Below are 20,688 nucleotides of genomic sequence, written 5' to 3'. Positions count from 1 at the left end.
GCGTCTCTAGTATGGCCTTCAATCACGCCGCGTCATTTCGTTCAGTTCTGAACACGCAGATAGCACGTAAACATGTCTACAACAATAGCATCTCCCGCCAAGTGTGAAGTGCGTACAGTAATTCGATTTCTTCAGGCTGAGGGCTGTAATGCAGCTGAAATTCATCGACGAATAAGTAATGTGTACTGTGAAACTTCAATGAGTGACAGCAAAGTGCGACAATGGTGCAGGAACTTTAAAGCAGGACGTACAGATGTTCATGATGCAGGCGGTCAGGGAAGGAAGTGAGTGTCAATCAATGATCTCGTCGAACGAGTGGATGAGGCAATTCGAGAAAATCTTCGGTTCACAATTTCTGTATTAATTCGTTTCCTGAAATTTCAAGGTCAACTCTGTACACCATTGTGAGTGAGATTCTTCAGTACCGCAAACTGTGTGCGAGATGGGTCCCCAAGATGCTGTCCAACCATCACAAAACAATGAGAATGGATGTCTCCCTAACGTTTCTCCAGCGCTACTACAATGAAGGAGAAGATTTTTTGACCAAAATTGTCAACAGAGGACGAGACAAGGGTCCATTTCGAAACTGAAATAACAAAAGAACAATCTAAACAGTGGATGCATCATTCTCCCAGTAAACCAAAGAAGTTCAAGCGAACCTTCTCCAACAGAAAGTGTATGGCTACTGTGTTCTGGGACCGGAATGTAGTTCTCTTGGTGGAATTCATGGAACGTGGCACGACCATCACTGCAGCCTCATACTGTATGACTCTTCAACGTCTACGAAGGACAATTCAGAATAAACGGAGAGGAATGTTGTCATTAGGCATTGTCGTTCTTAATGACAATGCTTGGCCACACACTGCAGCGTTTTCGTTGGGAAGTGTTTGATCACCCACCATACAGCCCGGACTTGGCTCCATCCGATTTTCACCTCTTTGCTCACATGAAATGCTGGCTAGGAGGACAACATTCACCTGCAGACCAGCGTAGAAACATGGCTGAAAACACAGGCGGCTCCATTCTATGACGAGGGTATTGGAAAGTTGGTACCACGTTACGACAAATGTCTAAATCGGAGTGGAGAAATACTATGTAGAGAAATAGCGTAACTATGTAAATACTTGTTATAAATACATTTTTTTTTATTTTCAGTGCAGTTTTAATATCGTGACCGATCTGACCTTGAAAAAAAAAATAACCCTCGTATATTATAATAAAAAATAAAATAATATATGTATTATTACATATGTATATATTACAAACATTATATATCATTATAACATACTTATATTATATAAAAAGTAACATTATAAAAAAGTGTAAATACAAAAAAAATTTATGGTCACATTTTGAAAAGAAAGAAAAAGGTATAAAACAGGTATAATGTTTATAGAATAGTTTTGGGATGTTCTTCAAAACATTTATTGAGATACAAGGCTGGTAACCCAGGACAAACTGGGCAGTGATACAGCGTGTCTTTGCAGATCTTTTTACATGCACATAACCTACATTTCTTTTGGGCACCCTCTTCTGTCCTTCTGGTGGTTTTACCTCAAAGAAGTTATTGTGGGTTGTCGACGGCTTCCTCATCATCATCATCACCAATTTCTAAAAAGTCTGATTCTCCTGACCATTAATCTAATGAGAGATAAATATCATAGTTACTTTCTTCAATTAGAGCTCATAGTTCTTTGGCACTTTGAATTATATTTCTCTCTATCCAATTTCCTTTTTCAATTGTTGAGATTGAAGTTGTACCTCCTGATGTCAATAGTAGTAGCTCAGAAGACAGTAAATTTTGGAATGCAATCACTTTAACCCTCCTCTGATACAGAGCATCCTAACAAATAAAAACAATTATTTATAAAACTAATAAACATTAGTTTTATAAATAATTATTTAATAAACATTATTTTTTATGTTATACAATAACATAAATTTGTATACTCTCAGCAGGCATGAAACAGACTTGACATAAATTGTTTTGTATTTATGTACATTTTTGAATATAGTAAACAAATGTCATTTTATAGCATATGTAATAAACAGTATCACAGTAAAATAGTTTGAATCAAGTATAACAATTTGAAAATATTGTGTAATTAGAAATAAGCTATAAAAAATTTGACTGATGTGGATTTTTTTTTAGATTTAAAAGGTTTATTGCGTTTCAGTTTTCTAAATCTATATATATATAAATGTTAAATTCGTTTGTGTACGGCTTCAAAAACTCAAAATGTTCTGCACCGATGGAGCTCAAATTTTAGTACTATATATAACCCGCATCAAAGATTGTTTTCATCTATTTTTAATAAATCTATCTATCTATTTTTAATTTGGAAATGTAAACAAAGGAAAACCAATCAGATCAATGCAAGATGTCCGCTGTCAAACACGACCAAATTTCTTTGAATTATATTTAACAGCTAAAACATTTGCTATGTAAAACCAAAGAACAAAATTCACAAATAGTAACACTGAAACCACACAACTAAGTATTCGTTTTTTCTAACCTCCGAAACCACCGTTATGCATTGCTTCAGATGATGATATGAATGATTTATAGCGTATGAAAATGCCATGCCTGACCGGGATTCCAACTCGTAACCACCGGATTAAAGTCCGAGACGTTACCACTCGCGCCACGGAGGCCGGCAAACATATTCGTTAGGAGCCGAATAAAAACACGACTTACCAATATGGCATTGTGTGTCAAACCAATTTTATACGGACTATAATTACTTTTAATATGCGAAACCCTTTGCAATGATTGAACATAACTTAAACCTCTTCAAAAATTATTCATTTTGAACTAAGCCACATTTTGATAACATTGTTTTTCTATAACACGGCTGGAATTCTTTTCGTTTAATGATAAGAAGCGTTGTCGAAGACAATAACCGAATTCTCTTCCAAAGGACATAATACACCGCTATTTCTAAATAATTTAAATTTGTGTAATTTTTTTACGAATCGCGTTTTTATCAAAATCTCACCTTTTTCTCAACTGACCTGCGGGGTTTTGTTTTCTTTGGAGACCGTAATTCATTAGTAGATTCATACTCGAGAATCACGTTGTACACTGAAGCAGCACAACTTCTACTTACGTTAGCAGTTTATTAACTTCTGAAATCAACGCCGTTTGATTATTCTGTAATTTGTAAGCATTACTCTGCTTTTGTAAGCATTTAAAATGTGTTTTTTCGCACGACTTAAGGGGTTTTTTTCGCAGCCCACAAATCTTCTTTATATATAAAAATGTTAAGTTCGTTTGTGTACGCTTCAAAAACTCAAAATGCTCTGCACCGATTGAGCTCAAATTTTAGCTCGATATATAACCCGCATCAAAGATGGTTTTTATCTATTTTTCGCATCAGTCACATACCCGCGACCGCGAGAAAACAGTTTTTTTAACGGTCAGCTGTGTACGAGTGACCACGCCATCTGCCGGAAGTGAGGGGAACACTCGCCATACTAGCTAACGACAACCGCAGTCACATGTGAAACAATACCTGTCCCAATTACATTGTTTATTAACAAAAAAAAAAAAACGTATCCACTTGCATTTGATTCAGATTATTATACAATCTGAATTAAATATTCACTTTAATCGAGGTAGTTTTGTGTGATCGTGTCGTGATTGAGCTGCGCCTTTCACCAAGCTCTGAATTTATTAGAAAAGGACCAACAGTGGGATATATGTATAAATGACTCGTGCAACACTGCACATCCAAACCAAATTCGCGCATTATTCGCAATTATATTGACCGACCGCTTGCTTCCCTTCACCACCCACAGAGTTATGGGAAAGATATCGATCGCATATGGCTGAGGATATTTTGCATAGAGTACGCCTACAAAATACCAATATGACGATGGAATTTACAGAAGGCATTTACAATGAAGCATTGATAAATATTGAAGACAAGTGCTTAGCTATTGCAAATACAGTTCTTAGTCAATTGGGAATACCAGCACCCACCCGAGCTGCGGTTGCTTCATTTGATGTGTATTTACGCTGTGAACAGAGTTACAACATTCAAGTCAACATTATAGTCATATGTCCAATCAAACATTCCCAAATTAACGCGTGAACAGAAAGGCATTTATGATTGCATAATGCAAATGATAAATGACGGAGTTGAGGGGACCTTCTTCTTGGATGCGCCAGGAGGAACTGGGAAAACATTCCTCATTAGATTGATTCTAGCAACGGTTCGATCAAAAAATGACAATTATCCTGTTGTGGAATATTAATCAGCCAAAACTCTGCAACGGCACGCGACTTGCAGTTAAGAAATTGATGAATAATGTAGTGGAAGCAACGATTTTAACGGGGCCTTTCAAAGGTGAAGATGTCCTCATTCCTTGAATACCCATAATCTCGACTGATACACCATTTTAATTTAAAAGATTGCAATTCCCAATTCGACTGGCATTTGCAATCACAATCAATAAAGCTCAACGTCAATCTTTAGAATTGTGTGGTTTAGATTTAAATTGTGATGGCTTTATATCTATGCAGTCAGTGGAAAAACAAAAAATATTGTATATTCACAAGTATTGCAAAATTAAACTTCTATGAAACGTATGCTTTGTTTTGTTTCAAATTTCTCATCCATGCAACCACAATGTGCCACAGCGAAGGGTGGCAGGTAGAGCTAGTTATATATATATATATATATAGATATGCAAATAATAATAATACATAAACAAATTCACTGAATTTAAAAGTAATGAAACAGTGTTTTATTTGAAAAATGATATAGTTAAACTGAAAAAAATTGTATTTTAAAAGAAAAAGGTAAGGAAATACAGTAGAGAAAAATCCAGAGTGAAACACAGTGTAGCAATATAGTCTGATATGGTAAAATAAATAAAAAGACAAGAAATTGTGTCAGAAAGTAATACAAATATGAGATTAAATACTACAATATTGTCAAAAAAATTATAATAATTGACTTACATGATAAGTCAACTTGTATTTAACTCTTGTCATGTCTTGAAATTAGATTAAATTAAAATATTCTTGATTAGTTTTCACTACACTTAAAAAAAAAAACAATTAAAATTAAACACTTAAAAAAAAATGAAAAAATTTGGCAGTTTGTATAAAAGACATGGTAAAACTGTAGTGGTCAATGTGTAAAGGAAACCTTACTGAATGACTGTAAGTGAGTGCCAACCTTGTAAAAATGACAGCAAATGAACCAAAACAAATACAATATGTGCATAAAACAGGGCGACGATGATAGTCCATAGTTACCAGTAAAGCCAGTGTGGACAATGATGATAGTCCACGGTGAGGTATTAATGTGAATATGATGATAAGTTTGTCAGTTTAAAGTAAATCATTAATTTTTATATCAATTTTTGATAGAGTAATTTCCAAAAATTTGAATAAGTTAACTAAATATTTTTGAAAATCTAGTATAAATCTGAGGGTGTATCTTTCAATCTTAAAACTGAAAGATGTTAAATAGGCCTGACAAAAAATTTTTTTTCTTAAATCCTTGTATCTTAATTATTTCTTTACATAATTATTTCCCTCCAAAAGAAAAGTGTCAATAATTATTGTCCACTTCCCTACTTCCCTCTGTATCTAGATTTGAAGAAGTAGTCATGTTAGACTTGCTTCTTACCTAAGTAAATTCAATATTTATCAAAATGTTTTATAGAAAAAAAGCAAGTAATCCATCAATGGCTAGTTAGTTAATTTTGTAAACGACAATCTCTCACTGGAAAAAACTTATCATCTGTTCTACAAGAAATTCTGATTTTAAAATACATTTGATTACAGTGACAATTAGATTTTAAAGCAATAATGTGGTATATGATCTAAAATAATGTTGATTTGAATTGTGTCCGGAAAATGTACATCAGACAATTCAAACCATTCAATTTAGGATTTTGAAAAAATTCAGGTAAGACCAACTTTATTGGAAGTAAAACAGATTAAAGGATGAGATTAATAACAAGAATATGTTAGTTAATTAACAATTACAACAAAATTTCTTTGGAATAAGAATATAGATCACAAGGTAATTTTAAACAAATAACCAACTAACTCTAGTTTTACTTTATTGAAAATAAATAATAACAAACATGAAAAAATATCACATTTCACAATATTATAAATCATACTATATCCGTAAATAAATCTACAACTGATCTTTTGATATATTTTTTAAAAGTTCATTAAATAATTCTTGTGCTTTTAGCTTAGGATCATGTGAATATTTATTATTATTTTCATTACACTGTGTTTGATCTTCATGATAAATGTCTTCAGCTGTTAAACAGATTCCTTCATCTGTTGTTTTTGTAGTTAGTTTATCATCATTGCTATACTTTAAACTTTCTGATTTCAAATTAGAAATTTTATTGCAGCCTCTTCTTTTATAATCTTTATCCAACTCAACTTTAATGAATCTGAAACCAATAAATTAATTATTTACAGAACTGGCACCTTTCACAATTTTTCATTAACTTGCATTCTTTCATTCATTTCATTAAGTATCATATTATTTTGAATAGTCTGCTCTTTAAATAACTTAATATAATTTTCCTTACTTAAAAAATATATTGTAGGCAACTATGCTTATAACAGCTCCAAATATTTTGCATAAGACATTGCTCATTCTATCAATTAAAGCTAAAGAATCAAATTAGTATTAATTTCAAAAGTATAACAATCTAAGGTAGCAGTGGCAGCTCATAGCTAAAATTAGTGGAGATACTGCTCCAGAACCCCTTCTCAAGACCCTACTTCTGGACCCCTTTTCGAGGCCATGGTTAAAGTTTTCTGTAAAATAAAAGGACTGAAAAAAAAGAATCAAATAGAATAGCTAGAAACAGGATAATAATCTAATTCTACACTTTATCATATTTAAGAATATGGTACACAGTTTTTAAGCAGATTGTGCTTAAAAACTGCATTCGGTTTAACTGAATAAATAATAAAATGTCAATACATTAAGAAAAATATTTTTTAGTGTTGTTAGATAATAACTTGATAAAATGTCAGCTTAAAAAACTATAGTCCATGGTAAGTAATTTAAATTTATGTATGCAAAAACAAATACATAATTAGTTTTTACTAATTACCTTCTCTTTCACCCATCCAGTGTGTTTTTGGACAGATTTGGCAATCAAAGAGCCCTTGCTTCTTGCCAACTTCTGATCACTACTGAAAAAACAATGCAACCACTTTCATATTCCTTCCACTGACTAAATTAGAAAAGGGAATGAACAAGGAATATTCCACACATACGTGGTGTAAAAAAAAAAGACTACCTTCCACCAGCATGCCAGGGTCTACCACTGCATGAGCGACAGTGATCTCTCTCCCTCACAGCCTTACATGCAACTTCCTATGAGCACAACAACCAAACACCATGCTGCTGGAACTGTAAAGTGCACAGCTCCATACACAGATTTTTATATCTTTTTCATAAACTGGGGAATGGCTACTGACATTAGGCTTAAGAATTATATATACTGAACAAGTACAAAGAAAGAATTAAAGATAAAAGGACTCATTGTATTAAATGTTATCGATAATATCAAGTGGAAATGGGGGTACTGCAGTTCCATAATGCTTATATGCAAGCACTGTAAGGTAATCTAATGTCATACTTCACTAATCCATTGTGTTAAATGCAAAATTGGTAGTGTGTAAATACCAAACTGTAATTTAAAATACAAAAATCATTTAATTTATTGTTAATAAATCAGAATCTTCAAATTAAAAAAAAAAACTACCATACACCTGTGATGAGCAGCTGTAACATTCTAGGATGGGGCCTATGAAACACCTATTTCCTTTAATTTAGATGCAAACTCGGTCAACACATTGTTGCATGCATGTTTTTCATTGTTCAAAACGTTATAGTGGTTGCCATGAAAAATGGCGCTTGTGTTAAAACTATTGTATCTCAGTTAAAAAAAATCACAATAAAAATGAAGATACGTTGGATATTGCAATTATTTTTTAACTAACTGGATTGAGCCAATTTTATAATTACAGTCATTCGTTTAAAAATTGAGGGCATAAAAAGCGTAAAATCTCAAGACTTTCGCAGTTTTTTGAAAACATAAACTTTGAATTACTATAAAATCAAAACCAATTGGATAAAAATTTACTTCTTTTGGAAATAGATTGTTTCTCACTAATTATAATTAAGATTTAGCCCAAAACTACTATTATTTAAGTGTACCGGTCATTTCAAGTAAAACCATCACATTTCGGTTAAAATTAGGTGTAGACAATATAAATTTCTGCTAATATCAGGCATTAATTTTGTAGAATTCATATTCTACAAAATTCTTTTGCAGAGTTTAAATTAATAAACTTATTCATGTTTTATGGTGAGGATCATAAAAATTTATTTAAAAACATGGCAATATATGAAGGACTAAAGAACCCATCTCGGCGAGCAGTACAGTCTCAACAACTACCTTCTATTTGTGTTCTATTCATGAATCCTTTACACCACACTAATCAGTATAATCATCAGTATTTAAAATTAATTAGTATCAATCAATATTTATGTTAATTTATGATATTATACATAAATATAATATTATATTATATATATATATATATATAACATATATTTCAAGTCATGTATGAAATAAAAAAGGGGCCTCCTTACTTTAGGTTTATAAAACAAATGGTAAAATGATAAATAACTAATAAAAATAATGAAATTGCTAACAAACACTGCTGTTTGTAACAGTTATTTTCTTATTTAATTATTACTATTATGATGTAGGCCTAATACAATTAAATTTATATAGTGCAATAGCAGTAATGTTATAGCAGGATGACTTAACTTCCAGAACTTGTGTTGCTATATGTTTATGTTCTTACTTTGTTTTCTCATATTAAGATGTCATTGTATAACTTAATAATAATTATATTAATAGTATAAATTAATTGCAATACCATTCTTCAGTTCTGATGGGTTCATTAAGCCCCCAGCTGTGATATCTAACAAATTAGATTGAATTTTTATTTCCATATGTTCAGTTTACATCGGTTTGTTAGCGATTTTATTTAATGATGTCGCATTATCTCAAAGAAAATTTAGAATAGTATGTTAATTTGCGATTTTTTACCAGGTTATAAGAAAGATATTTTGTTTTTTGCAATTTTTCTGTACCTTAGTGTAATATGCATATGGAAATACCTTCATTTTCCAGTTAACATGGACATACAATTAAGATGGTTCAAGAAATGTAATCTACAACATACACAAATATTTTCAAATGCTATCTGATTTTAAATTCCATAACACGATAAATTTTAAGAACTCACTGTTGAAATATGCAGTATTAGTTGGATGTCAGTACAAATGATATGTATGACAGCTAAGGAGTGCGATAGTTATCAACAGCTACATTCAGTTAGAAACACCCAGGGAAAAATAGGCCACAAAATGCAAATCTGTTACTGGACAGATTCATATGTCATGTATTGCACAGAATCATATATCAGTAGTACGATCAAAATGAAATCCCTACCATTAAGAAGCTTTGAGAGAACATTGGAAAAACTGGATGTAAATTATCATCTACTACCATTCTTTGTATTTTGAAAAAAATGGTTTTTGTTGTAAAAAAATGAAAGATGGTCAACACACTTCTTGATGAAAAAACCTGATATTGCATTAAAAAGAAATGAATTTTTAAAGACATTTCACAAATCAAAAGTGTCAGGTGTTGATCGACCCATATTTTACACATTTTTCTCATAAATACATATTAGCAGATAAAAAAAAAATTGAGGAAAAATACAATTAGAAAAGGTAATTGTTTAATAGTGTGTCATGTAGGTTCAGCTAAAACAGGGTTCATTAAAGAAAGTAAGTGGATTTTCCATAATAAATGAAAAGCCCATTCAGATTATCATTCAGAAGTGAACACAACAGTTTTAAAAACTGGTTTACAAATGATTTTTACAATTACAAGAAGGGAATGTAATATAACAGTAATGGATAATGCAAGTTATCAGTCTGTTGCGGTGGGTGGTGAATAAAGTTCCCACAAACAGCTAGTGAAAGGCTGAAATCCAACAGTGGCTTCAAGAAAAAGTGGTTGCATGCAATGATATTGAAAATAAACAAGAGCTATGGCAAAAAATACTGTATAAGAATGAACATAAACTGTATGAAATTGGTGTTATAGCCAACAAGAAAGGCCATTCTGTTATTCGCCTACTGCCACATTGCTGTCAATGTAATGCAACAGAGCTTATATGGCAGCAAGTGAAAAGGAAAGTTGCTGATTGAAATCAAACTTTCAAGAAGAGAAATTAATTATGAGGAATTAGAAAACAATATGGCAGAAGACTGGGAAAAATATGTTTTGCATAAAAAAAAAATATATCGAAGAGGATTTCTACAATGAAGTCAAGCGAGATGATGTAATAGAAAAATTTGTCATAGATCTTCAAGCATCAGACCGACGAAAATAATTTTGATACTTCAGACAACAATGAAGAAGAGGATGTAGCCTTGGTGGAACGACTTACAGATCGAGTACTGTATATAATCATAACAAACAATATTTACAAATTTTTGTGTGATTTTAAACCAGGGTCTTAATTTTATTTATTTGGACTTCTATGAAAGAGTTTTCACTACTGAAATAAAATATTAAAAATAAATGATGCGTAAGCAGTTATACATTTTTTAAATTTGTTTTATAATAAACTGTATAACTGATATGATTTTAATTGCTTTTTTGCAATCCATTCCTCTTTTTATAAAGTTGAGTATTTTTTTAAAAATATTGTGAATAGTTGTAAAAATAAAAATATATGAAAATAACAACGCCAACAGTAGTAATAACAATAATAGTATTTACAAAAATTATAACTTATAATATTAATGAAGTATAGAATAATCTGATAAAAACTGTTTGAAAGGCAATATTAAACCATGCTTGCATATCACTGGTGTGTATAGCAACAAACAGGATGCACACTCAACTACTAGTTGCGACAGTACTTTTTGAATGATAGTTTCATACTTTTCCCACCTCAACTTTAGATTTTAAGCTTAAAAGCAGTCATCAATTAAATACTTTATTTTCAAAATATCATATCTTATTCAAATTGTTTCATGGATTACAATTTTTTTTTTCCTGTAAAATATTCACTGAAACTAAAGATAACGTTGTCTTGTAAAAAAATGGTTTGTATGCTTAAATAATAGTAGTTTAGGGCAAAATTTTTATTACAATTATTGAGAAACAAACTCCAAAAGTAGAAAATTTTATCTTGGTCAGTTTTAATTTTGTAGTAATTCAAAGTTGATGTTCTCAAAAAAAAAGATTGTAACTTTTCCACTTTTCATGACAATAATTTTCAAATTAATGAGAGCAACTAAAATTAGCTCAATCCAGTTAACACAAAAACAATTGCAGTTTCCGAAGAAGATTCCTTCATTTTTATTTTGCAATATTTTTTTAATTGAGATACAATAGTTTACATAAGTACCACCACCTTTCATGGCAATCACTACAAAATATTTTATTTAGAAAAGTGACTCTGAAGATCATTTATGCTTGTTCTTGAATTCCTTTCAACAAACCTGTGATATCTCGAGGTAAGTAGATTTTGCAGAGTGCTAGATCCAGGGTTCACTGAATGAATCCCTGTTCCAAATTGTAATTGATTTTTTAACAAAAAAAAACTGCTCTACAGACAAGGCACAGTGGTGTGGTGGCTTCAATGTCAGTGGAAAATTAAAGTTGTTAGTTCAGAAAAAAACTAATTTCTCCTAAATTTTAATTGCTGATCAAACATTTTATATTAATATCAAAGAAAATAATTAGCTCTGACCTTAAATACTGATCTGTTCATTCATATATCATTCATGCATCCTTGATGAAGGATGAAAATTTTTAATAGCTAAAATTTAAATGCTTTTTTTAATGGTCCTTCAAATGTTCTTGAAATGTTTGTTACTGAAATTATTGTTAAAATTATGATTATTATTACTGTAATTGTTAGATTTATTTTATACATTCTAAAGAATTTAGATGCCCAGTTTTAAAAAAAGGAAACATAAAACAATAACCTGAAACCACAAGAATAATGTGTCACAGGCATTGTAAGATTTTATCAATATTTTCCTTAAAACAAAACAAAGGAATGAGATGAAAAGAGTAGGAAAAAATACTTTCAGTAAAACACAATATTCAGTTGTAATAACAACATATTCCTCTAATACTGAGGACTGTTATTATTACTATTAATAAGTTACATTGCTCCCACGCATTGATTAATTTCTCAACTAACTTCACAACTAGGAGTTAAAATTTATTTTATAGTGTAATAAAATATGAGGTCTGTTCACAAAATAACCAAACATTTTTAATAATGTGCCAATGGAGATATTTAGTGATGTGTGGTTGGCGGCATTGTGTTCCACATAACCCCCTCTGTAACCATGTGTTCTTAGATTGTTGATATCTCATTTAGGTTTCATGTTATTTTTATCTGACTACAACGTGTTTAAGCGTTAGTAGCGATATTTGTAATGTGCAATTTTTGGGAGCAACGATACAACGTAAAATTTTGCATGAAATTGGGAAAAACTTTCACAGAGACATTTCAACTTTTGAAACAACCTTACAAATATGATGCTGTACGTCATACGCAATGTTACACATGGCTTTCACAATTTAAAAGTGGTCATCAGTCAATTGAAGATGAACCTTGACCAGGAAGGTCTTCGACTTCAACTGATGATATCCACGTTCAGAAAATCAATGATCGGGTGCATGCAAATCGCTGATTGACTGTCAGAAAACTTGCAGAAGAGGTTACTATCTAAATCTGAACATGCCGTGACATTTTAACTGAAAAATTGAACATGATCAAATTGCAGCAAAGTTTGATGACCAAACAGCAGAAAGAACTGCAAGTGGACATTTGTCAGCAAATTCTTCAACATGTGTCAATGACAATAAAACATTCATGCAAAGGATCATGAGAAGAAAGCTCGGTTAAAAGCTACAACATTGAGACTAAAGTTCAATCATCATAATGGACTGGCAAAGGATCTCCATGCCCTGTGCAAAGTGGAAACACTGCTGGGAAAAGTGTGTGAATAGGGAAGGGGATAAGGACCAAAAATCTATAAAATTAATAATAAAGATTAAAAAAAATAAAGTTCATTTACTTTCTGAACAGACTTCATACATAAAAATTAAATTATACTTACTCTAATTTTGTAATATCGTTGAGTGAAGAGGTAAAACTTTCAAAAGTTTGAATTAATTTTGCTAAAACATCCTTTTCTAATAACACGTAATTACTGTTTTCTCTAAGTTGCATTTCTAGATGTTCACAATATTTTTCTATTGCCTTTCTTTTTGAAATTTCATTATACAACTTATTTTTTGTTTCATTCAGATCTTTCCTAAGAAAATAGTGAATATAAAAAAAGACATAATTATTACAAAGACATAATACTTATGTTTATTGCATGACGAAGTACTGTTGAAGTGTATACAAACAATATTACTGAGTTATTTCGATATTATTAAAATTCAAAACCATAGGCAACAACAAGAAGAGAAAAAATAAAAATCATATAACTGAGTCAAAACTCTTAAAGTTTGTAGGAAAAAGATGAAGGAATCATACCTAAAATATAAATATTTAAATGTTTGTCATTAACAAAGAATGCATAATGTAGTGAGTACTAAAAGAAATTCTTAACATAAAAATAAAATATGATCCTGAGGAAAAGCAAGGAAAATAATTAAGGAGATCTGAAAAAGATAACAGAAGAGAAGAAAATTTTGTGAAGGATAGGTGAAAGTACAGAATAAAATGGAGATCTATAATTTGCAACCTGACTCAGTGGAGCTAAATAAAGGGTAGGATATTATTTCATAACCACTTGATAATTTTAAATCAGGAAATAATACTTAAATTACTTTTTTATAGTTTAGTATCTCACAATATTTTTTTAACCCAACAATATTTCTGCAACTAATCTAATTCTGGTCAGAATCCTAATGATAAAAGAACAAGTATGTCTTTAATAGAATTAGAACCTGGTCATAGAGGATTGCAACACAACCTATCTATGACAAGATTAACCACTTATGATATAAGTGATGACATATATAAAAAAAATAACTTTTTTTGGTTTTAATTGATGAAATGAATTAAACTCCTGTTTTAAGTTTTCTTTGTTAGGTCAAATGTATTTGCAGAGTTTTGTGAAATTTTTCATTAAGGTTCTCTGCTGTCTGGGAAATGATGTACATGAAACAACTTTTCATAAAATGTTTTATTTCAAATGATGGCTGCTACGCCATACTCGGGCATGGTGAAGAGCTGTGGTAGTGGAAGTTTCCATCATAAAACCACTGCTGCTAAAGATTAAATACATGGCTTTCCCTCCAGATCATGATGTGAGCTATTCCTGACCTCATACATTATTTCCAATCTGTCTCTCAGCAGCTACACATTGGATGCTTTTCTTTATATAGGTGTTTTACTTAATCTTCAAATTTTACGAGTCTACTCCTCTACCAAACAGCATCATGGCTTTCTCATCACAGTATACTTAAATACTGTATCTTTCATTAGTTTTATAAAATAGTTTTTTTATCACTACTTTTCCCTCATATTAAAAATATTTTTTGTTAAATTCTGGACTCAAGAGGGGAAATAGAACTTACAATACTGCTTATGCAGTGAGATTATTTTTGCACTTGCTACCACAACTTTGATAATTGGTTATGACCAACAATTCTTTTTTCTTTCCAAATTATAGTTTGTTTTCACATAGAATTCACAATCTTTAGAATTTTATTTGAGCAACTTGTTTTTGTGCCATTTTAAATATTTGTGTGTATGTGTGTGTGTGTGTGTGTGTGCACATGTACATTGTCTTGTATTATTATTTTAATTGATTACTGATTAAAATGGGAATACAATCAAATTACTGTGATAAGAAAAACAGTTTGTTTCATATCAAAATTACGCAGTGGATAACTATTTTTCTCTTTTTTTGTAATTGTTCCAAGAAAAAGATTATAAAACAAAATTATATAAAAAATCTTTTATCAAATTAATAAAACATTAAGTTAATTAAAAATAAAAAATATCGCAACATATTTTTATTTCTTGTAATAGCTAAACTGAATTCAAGACTATATTTCAGAATTCTATAACTCTTCAAAATTTTTTTTTGTATTTGACATATTAATTGAAAACAATATAGCTTTGAAATTATGAAAAATATATTATATTATTCATAATATGAAGAAAAATACAAAATATAAAGTGATGATTTATTTATAATAGGTAACATTTATATTTTCACAAAGTGTACAGAGAAGATTGACAAACTCAAAGAATAATTTTCTGTGGTCTAAATTTGTTGTCTTTTAATTTTTGAGTCTTAGATGTTTCAAAAGCTCATATTATTTAGACATTAAAACATATTTTATTCCTAATTTTATGATAAAAACAAAGTAAAGTAAGAAGAGATAAACAGATATAAATCTACTAAAAAAATATTTAGTCGGCTATAAATCAACTACAGGTTGTTTGAACATGCTCCCAAAGTGTTAACATAACACTTCAAATGGATCATCCTTTCTGAACTCTCATGAAGTTTGGCTTTCTGGAGTGGATTTTTTTTACATTAATAAAATGAGGAAATAAAATTACTCAAGAGAGGAAATCTTTCAGAATTGAGAATTTTTTCCAGTGAGAATTCCACCTAAAAACAATATCTACTTTGGAATAAATTGTATTTTATACAAATAAAAATCTGTGCAATCAATGTGCAAAATTAAAACTGAATGCCCGAACTACTGTTTAACAGATATTATTGTTTAGATACTACAGTTTAACTTATATTATTCAAATATAAGGTTACTAATATGTGGTTGTTACAAGATATTAAGTTTTCAAAATGAAACAATTACTTTTATACAATAAGACACAAGATGAATACATTTCAAAAATCTAATTTATAAATAATTTTTTTTAAAGTCATAACTTACTTTAATTTACGCAGCTCTGAAAGTTTCTGTTGTGACGCCGATATATTTTTCTGTGGTTTAAAATTCCTGTAATAGAAAAAGTAACACAGGAATGTCTTAAAATACAACATAAAACAATTTAATAAAGAACATTTGTTTTTGATACTATCAAGTAAGCAATCAATTAAATCAATTCAAGTAGATTCATTTTCAGCTAATAAATATTGCAAATGAAACTTTATAAACAATTTCATTTTTTTTCTTATATATTTTTATTAACCAAATTATAGGTAAACCATGCTACATCTCCCATATACTTTTAACTTAATGCCAATTTTATTTACTTTAACAGCAACACATTTATATTTAAAAAATAATTTTAACATTTAGTGCCTCTTTTCATTACACAACATAGTAAAACTAAATATGTTATATGGTATTATAGTACAATCTTGATCACTTAAATACCTTTAATTAATATCTATTCATAGTAAAAGCTGAAACTGACAAATTCACTAAAAAGTAATTAATAATTTCATCCAAATACTTAATTCCTGAGACACTCTTTTGAACTGCTTCTACAAAATTAATTTCTAGATATAATATAAATTTGTTCTATAATATTATCTATTTATACTACATAAAAACCAACACCAATATTATATTAGTGGAATTATATCAGTGGTTTTGACTGCTTTCTTGTTTGCGATTATTACATATTTTTATAAACACCATCTATAGGTCCACTCAAGTATCACATAACTATGATCTTGTATTTGGGCGCAGATACCAAAAAGTGTCTAAGGAATTACATAAGTATCTGGATGAAATTATTTCCTACTTTTTAGCCCATTTTAAAATCTGTTCCATTTTTTATTAAAAATAATTATTTCATAATTTTCTGTCTGATTAATAACGATAAGTTATTTGGCAGAGTTAATGTGCTCCTTTTTCACATTATATATAAAATAAGTATTTAATAAGTACTAATTATATATATTTAAGTATATAATAAGTAATTTCACAACTTATATATAATAAATTTCTCTTGTACGTCAGCAGATTGGTGTAGCTGCAAGGCTTAATGCACCAGGTACCAACTCAACTGGGCAATCAAGTTCGAGACCTAGCCAGACTGAGTTTCTTTCTTACACTTTAAATATTATTCATTTATTTAATTCTACCGCTCACCTGTGTCGTCACAACATAGCACACAACTTACAACAGCATATTTTGGAGTGGGGTGCAATTTTGCAAAACGTTTTTTTTTCCAAAATGTTATATTTTAATTGTTAGCAAATGTGCCTAAGAAAAATATGATCTTAATTAGGCAAAATCTCAAGATACTGAGGGTGCTCTACATCCTCACCCTTTAACCTTTTAAGTTGAAAATTTAATGGCATCAATGGCCCTTATTTAGAAGTAATCTGACCAGGTTTGGTCAAAATCAGTCCAGTAGATATAAGGAGGAGATATAAGGTAATTTAGAGGCCAATACTGAACACATGCACCGAACATTAACAACCAGGGAATTCCCATCAGTTTTTTGGGTTCCTTAGGTATCAAAACGTCAAGATCTGGTGAAAACTGCATATGCCAATAACAAAATTTTCCCTTCTAGAGTTATAGCACTATCTAAATGGAAAAGTAAAAAAGAAATATAAGATAAAAAGAATGCAAAAACAAATATTTATATGTTACTTTATAACCTTTTTACCTGCGAGTGTGCGAAATCTGTAATGGTGGTACATGCATTTCAGAACAACTGCTTGCTGAATCTTTTATTGTAGTAACACTTTCTTTAGATGAACATTGGTCATTACTTGAATAAACTTTAGATGTATCCCTGTGATACTTCCTGTTGCAATCAATGTTATAATTTTGTTCTGAGATTTCAACTTCACTGTTCCAAGTTTTCTAAAATTTAAAAAAAAACCTGATAAATATTGTTAGTTAATGAAACTCTTAGAAAACAAGAGCGAATTTCAGTAATACTGGAGTTTTCATAAACTATTCTTGGGAGATAAAAAAACTTAATGGAAATGAAAAGGCTGCAAATTTAATAGTTAATTTAAATGATTAGAGGCCTATATATAAATAGGCCTCTAGGGAATTTAATTAAGAAATTCATAATTACAATTTGTTACCTGAATAATACAATGAGGTGATATTATGCACTGTCACAATTATATGTAACACAGACTTTTCTGCTACTGCAATGCACTTGCTTCAAAGCTCAAAATGCTTCTTGATCCCAGAAAAGGAAGTGTCTTTCAGTTCCATCCTTGTAGAATGTAAGTGACTTCCTTATTTGAGTCAAAATTTTCTCTAAAAAAAAAAATCTCTAGTGTGGGAGAAACAATAGTCCAATAACATTGAGCAATGGGAGCAATGCAGAGTGGAATAGCACAATCCCTCTTGAGATCTTTTAGTGTTATCCACTCTTCTTGTGTTATCCACAAGAAAACAAAAGAAGAGTGTGACTTCTCTAGAAACAAAATGAAAGTTTCATTTCTTCTTTTAAAATCATACCATATTACTAAACAATAATTATTCTTTGCTCTATAAAATTAGTAAAGATAGAATAATCCCTGTGAATCCAAAAAGTTACAACTGAGTGGCCAGCCAAAAATTCTACATTTGTTTTTCATAGTAGAGGTAAGCTTGAATACTGAGATTACATAATCACTTACTTTGACTCTTGTGATGAAATAGTACAAACACATTTCATCACAGGTTATGTAATCAAAAAATTGACTCAAATCATTTCTCACCACAATAATAGTTGTATGTTGGAGAAAAATCTATTCCTAAACAAAGATTTTTTAATTATTACCAATATATAGCAGCAAAAATGCAATCCAATGACAAAAAGAAGATGCGAGTTGCAACAGTTACATAGAAAGAAAGATAGAGTTTAGAATAGACACTGTATTTAAATTGCAATCAGTCAGTGATGTTTAGAATGAGTCATTATGATGAAAACAAATAAATGTGGGTTCATCTTCAAACATTATTTTACTTCATTTATGCAGTTACCTACTTTATCTGTCAAACTATTAACTATAAAAAAATTAATCTTCTAAAAATGTTAAATATATTATTGTGGGTCTGCATCCTAATGGATTTACAAAGACAATTTAATTCAATAATAATATTATTATTAGTTTTACATCTAATTTAGCTACTCAGCATTATATAGTATTTAACATAATTATTTACGGTTTACGTATTTATGTCTATTATTATAATTGCAGATTATGTTTATAATTTTGGAAATCATGAAAACTTATCACCAAAGGAATTTTTGAGCATATTTAACTTGCCATGAAAAGATTGCCAATGTTACATATGTACTAGAAATAATAAACATCATACTCTCCGTCAAGCATACTTGTCAGTGATGATCACAGATATTAATTAAAACATAGTTATTTGCCTGCAGTGCATATCTTTGCCAATATTTTATAGCCAAGTATTACCACATTACTGTTGCCAAATTGTTAACCATACTTTACTGTAATCTATTATTTAACATTTTTAGTTCCCACTTTTCTTTGCTATAAATGAAAACTTGAGCATAGTCATTGAAAAATATTGAAAAGTAACTGCTATAGCTGTTTGCATTACATTAAACATCATATATGAGAAACATATTAATAACAATGTTGTTAAAGATATGCAATTTTAATATTGTTCTTATGGGCTTTTGGCAATGCAGACAAAAATGCTACAGATATGAAACTGTTAAAACCAGAAACACTAAAAATGAGGTTACTGTAGTATATTCTTGTAAAATTATTTTACATAAAATTAAATTATAATATATTGTAAAACTTGTTACCTGAACAGGAAATGAGCTGTTAGTTATCAATAATTTCTCTAGCTCTCTAATCAAATCAGGATCAATCCCTAAATTTTTTCTTATATCAATAAATTTAATAAAATAATTATTTTTTGCTAAAGTGAAAGCTAGTTCAGCACTCTCATTTGTCAATCCACAATTCTTACAAAGAATTTCTGAAATAAAAAAGTAATAATATAAAAAAATAGATAATTTTAAAACAATATTTATTTTTAAATGCATGAAAAAATAAATCTGATTAGGCAAAAACTAATTCACAGACACTGAAGAACAACTAATGAAAGTTTAACTTAATTTCTTTAATTAACATGATAAGCAGATAATGTAGCAATACATAAGTCCATGTATTTGAATATTTTGGTAGAATCACTAACATAACATGACAATTTTCAAACTGATTAATTCTCCCAATTATAATTCTAACAAAACTACTCAATTTTAATTGTATTTTAATGTACCAGAGATGATACATAATTGTGAGTTCTTTTTTCAAAACATTAATATAATGTATAGTTGTTTATCTACTATGCAGTGGAAAAACTTGAAAGATGAACTTTTTTAAATTAAAGGGGAAAAGTTAATTATAATTAAGTAATGAAATATTATGGGGAGTACTGCTTAAGTATGATCTTATCCATGGATATTATTATGTTCTTCACATACATTGTGGATACTGAAGCCATAGGTAAAAGGTTTTTTTAACACTTTGCACTTCAAATACAAACTTAAGTTAATATAAAATTATATATTTACATTTTTAAAAAGATTAAAAAATTATATAAAAAAACCAAATA

General features: G+C 29.8%; 1 protein-coding gene across 5 annotated transcripts in view; it reads right to left on the bottom strand.

Moving 5' to 3' along the window:
* Window positions 1-6,067: 6,067 nt before the first annotated feature.
* Window positions 6,068-20,688, bottom strand: part of LOC142324974 (centrosomal protein of 78 kDa-like) — a 37,895-nt gene continuing 23,274 nt past the window's right edge. For 3 of the 5 annotated variants that reach the window (XM_075366171.1, XM_075366166.1, XM_075366168.1), the window contains 5 exons: window positions 19,874-20,049; window positions 17,747-17,946; window positions 16,051-16,116; window positions 13,242-13,439; window positions 6,068-6,435 (listed from right to left, as the gene is read on the bottom strand). In XM_075366171.1, the coding sequence (XP_075222286.1) occupies window positions 6,165-6,435; window positions 13,242-13,439; window positions 16,051-16,116; window positions 17,747-17,946; window positions 19,874-20,049 (911 nt within the window). In that variant the 3' untranslated portion in view covers window positions 6,068-6,164. Of the gene's footprint in view, window positions 6,436-7,110; window positions 7,193-11,854; window positions 11,980-13,241; window positions 13,440-16,050; window positions 16,117-17,746; window positions 17,947-19,873; window positions 20,050-20,688 lie in introns of those variants that run through there. The other 2 variants (XM_075366167.1, XM_075366170.1) reach the window with 2 other exon arrangements.

Source organism: Lycorma delicatula, chromosome 5 (assembly GCF_047948215.1).
Source record: "Lycorma delicatula isolate Av1 chromosome 5, ASM4794821v1, whole genome shotgun sequence".
NCBI classification, from domain to species: Eukaryota; Metazoa; Arthropoda; class Insecta; order Hemiptera; family Fulgoridae; genus Lycorma; species Lycorma delicatula.
This window is presented reverse-complemented; position numbering and strand designations above follow the sequence as displayed.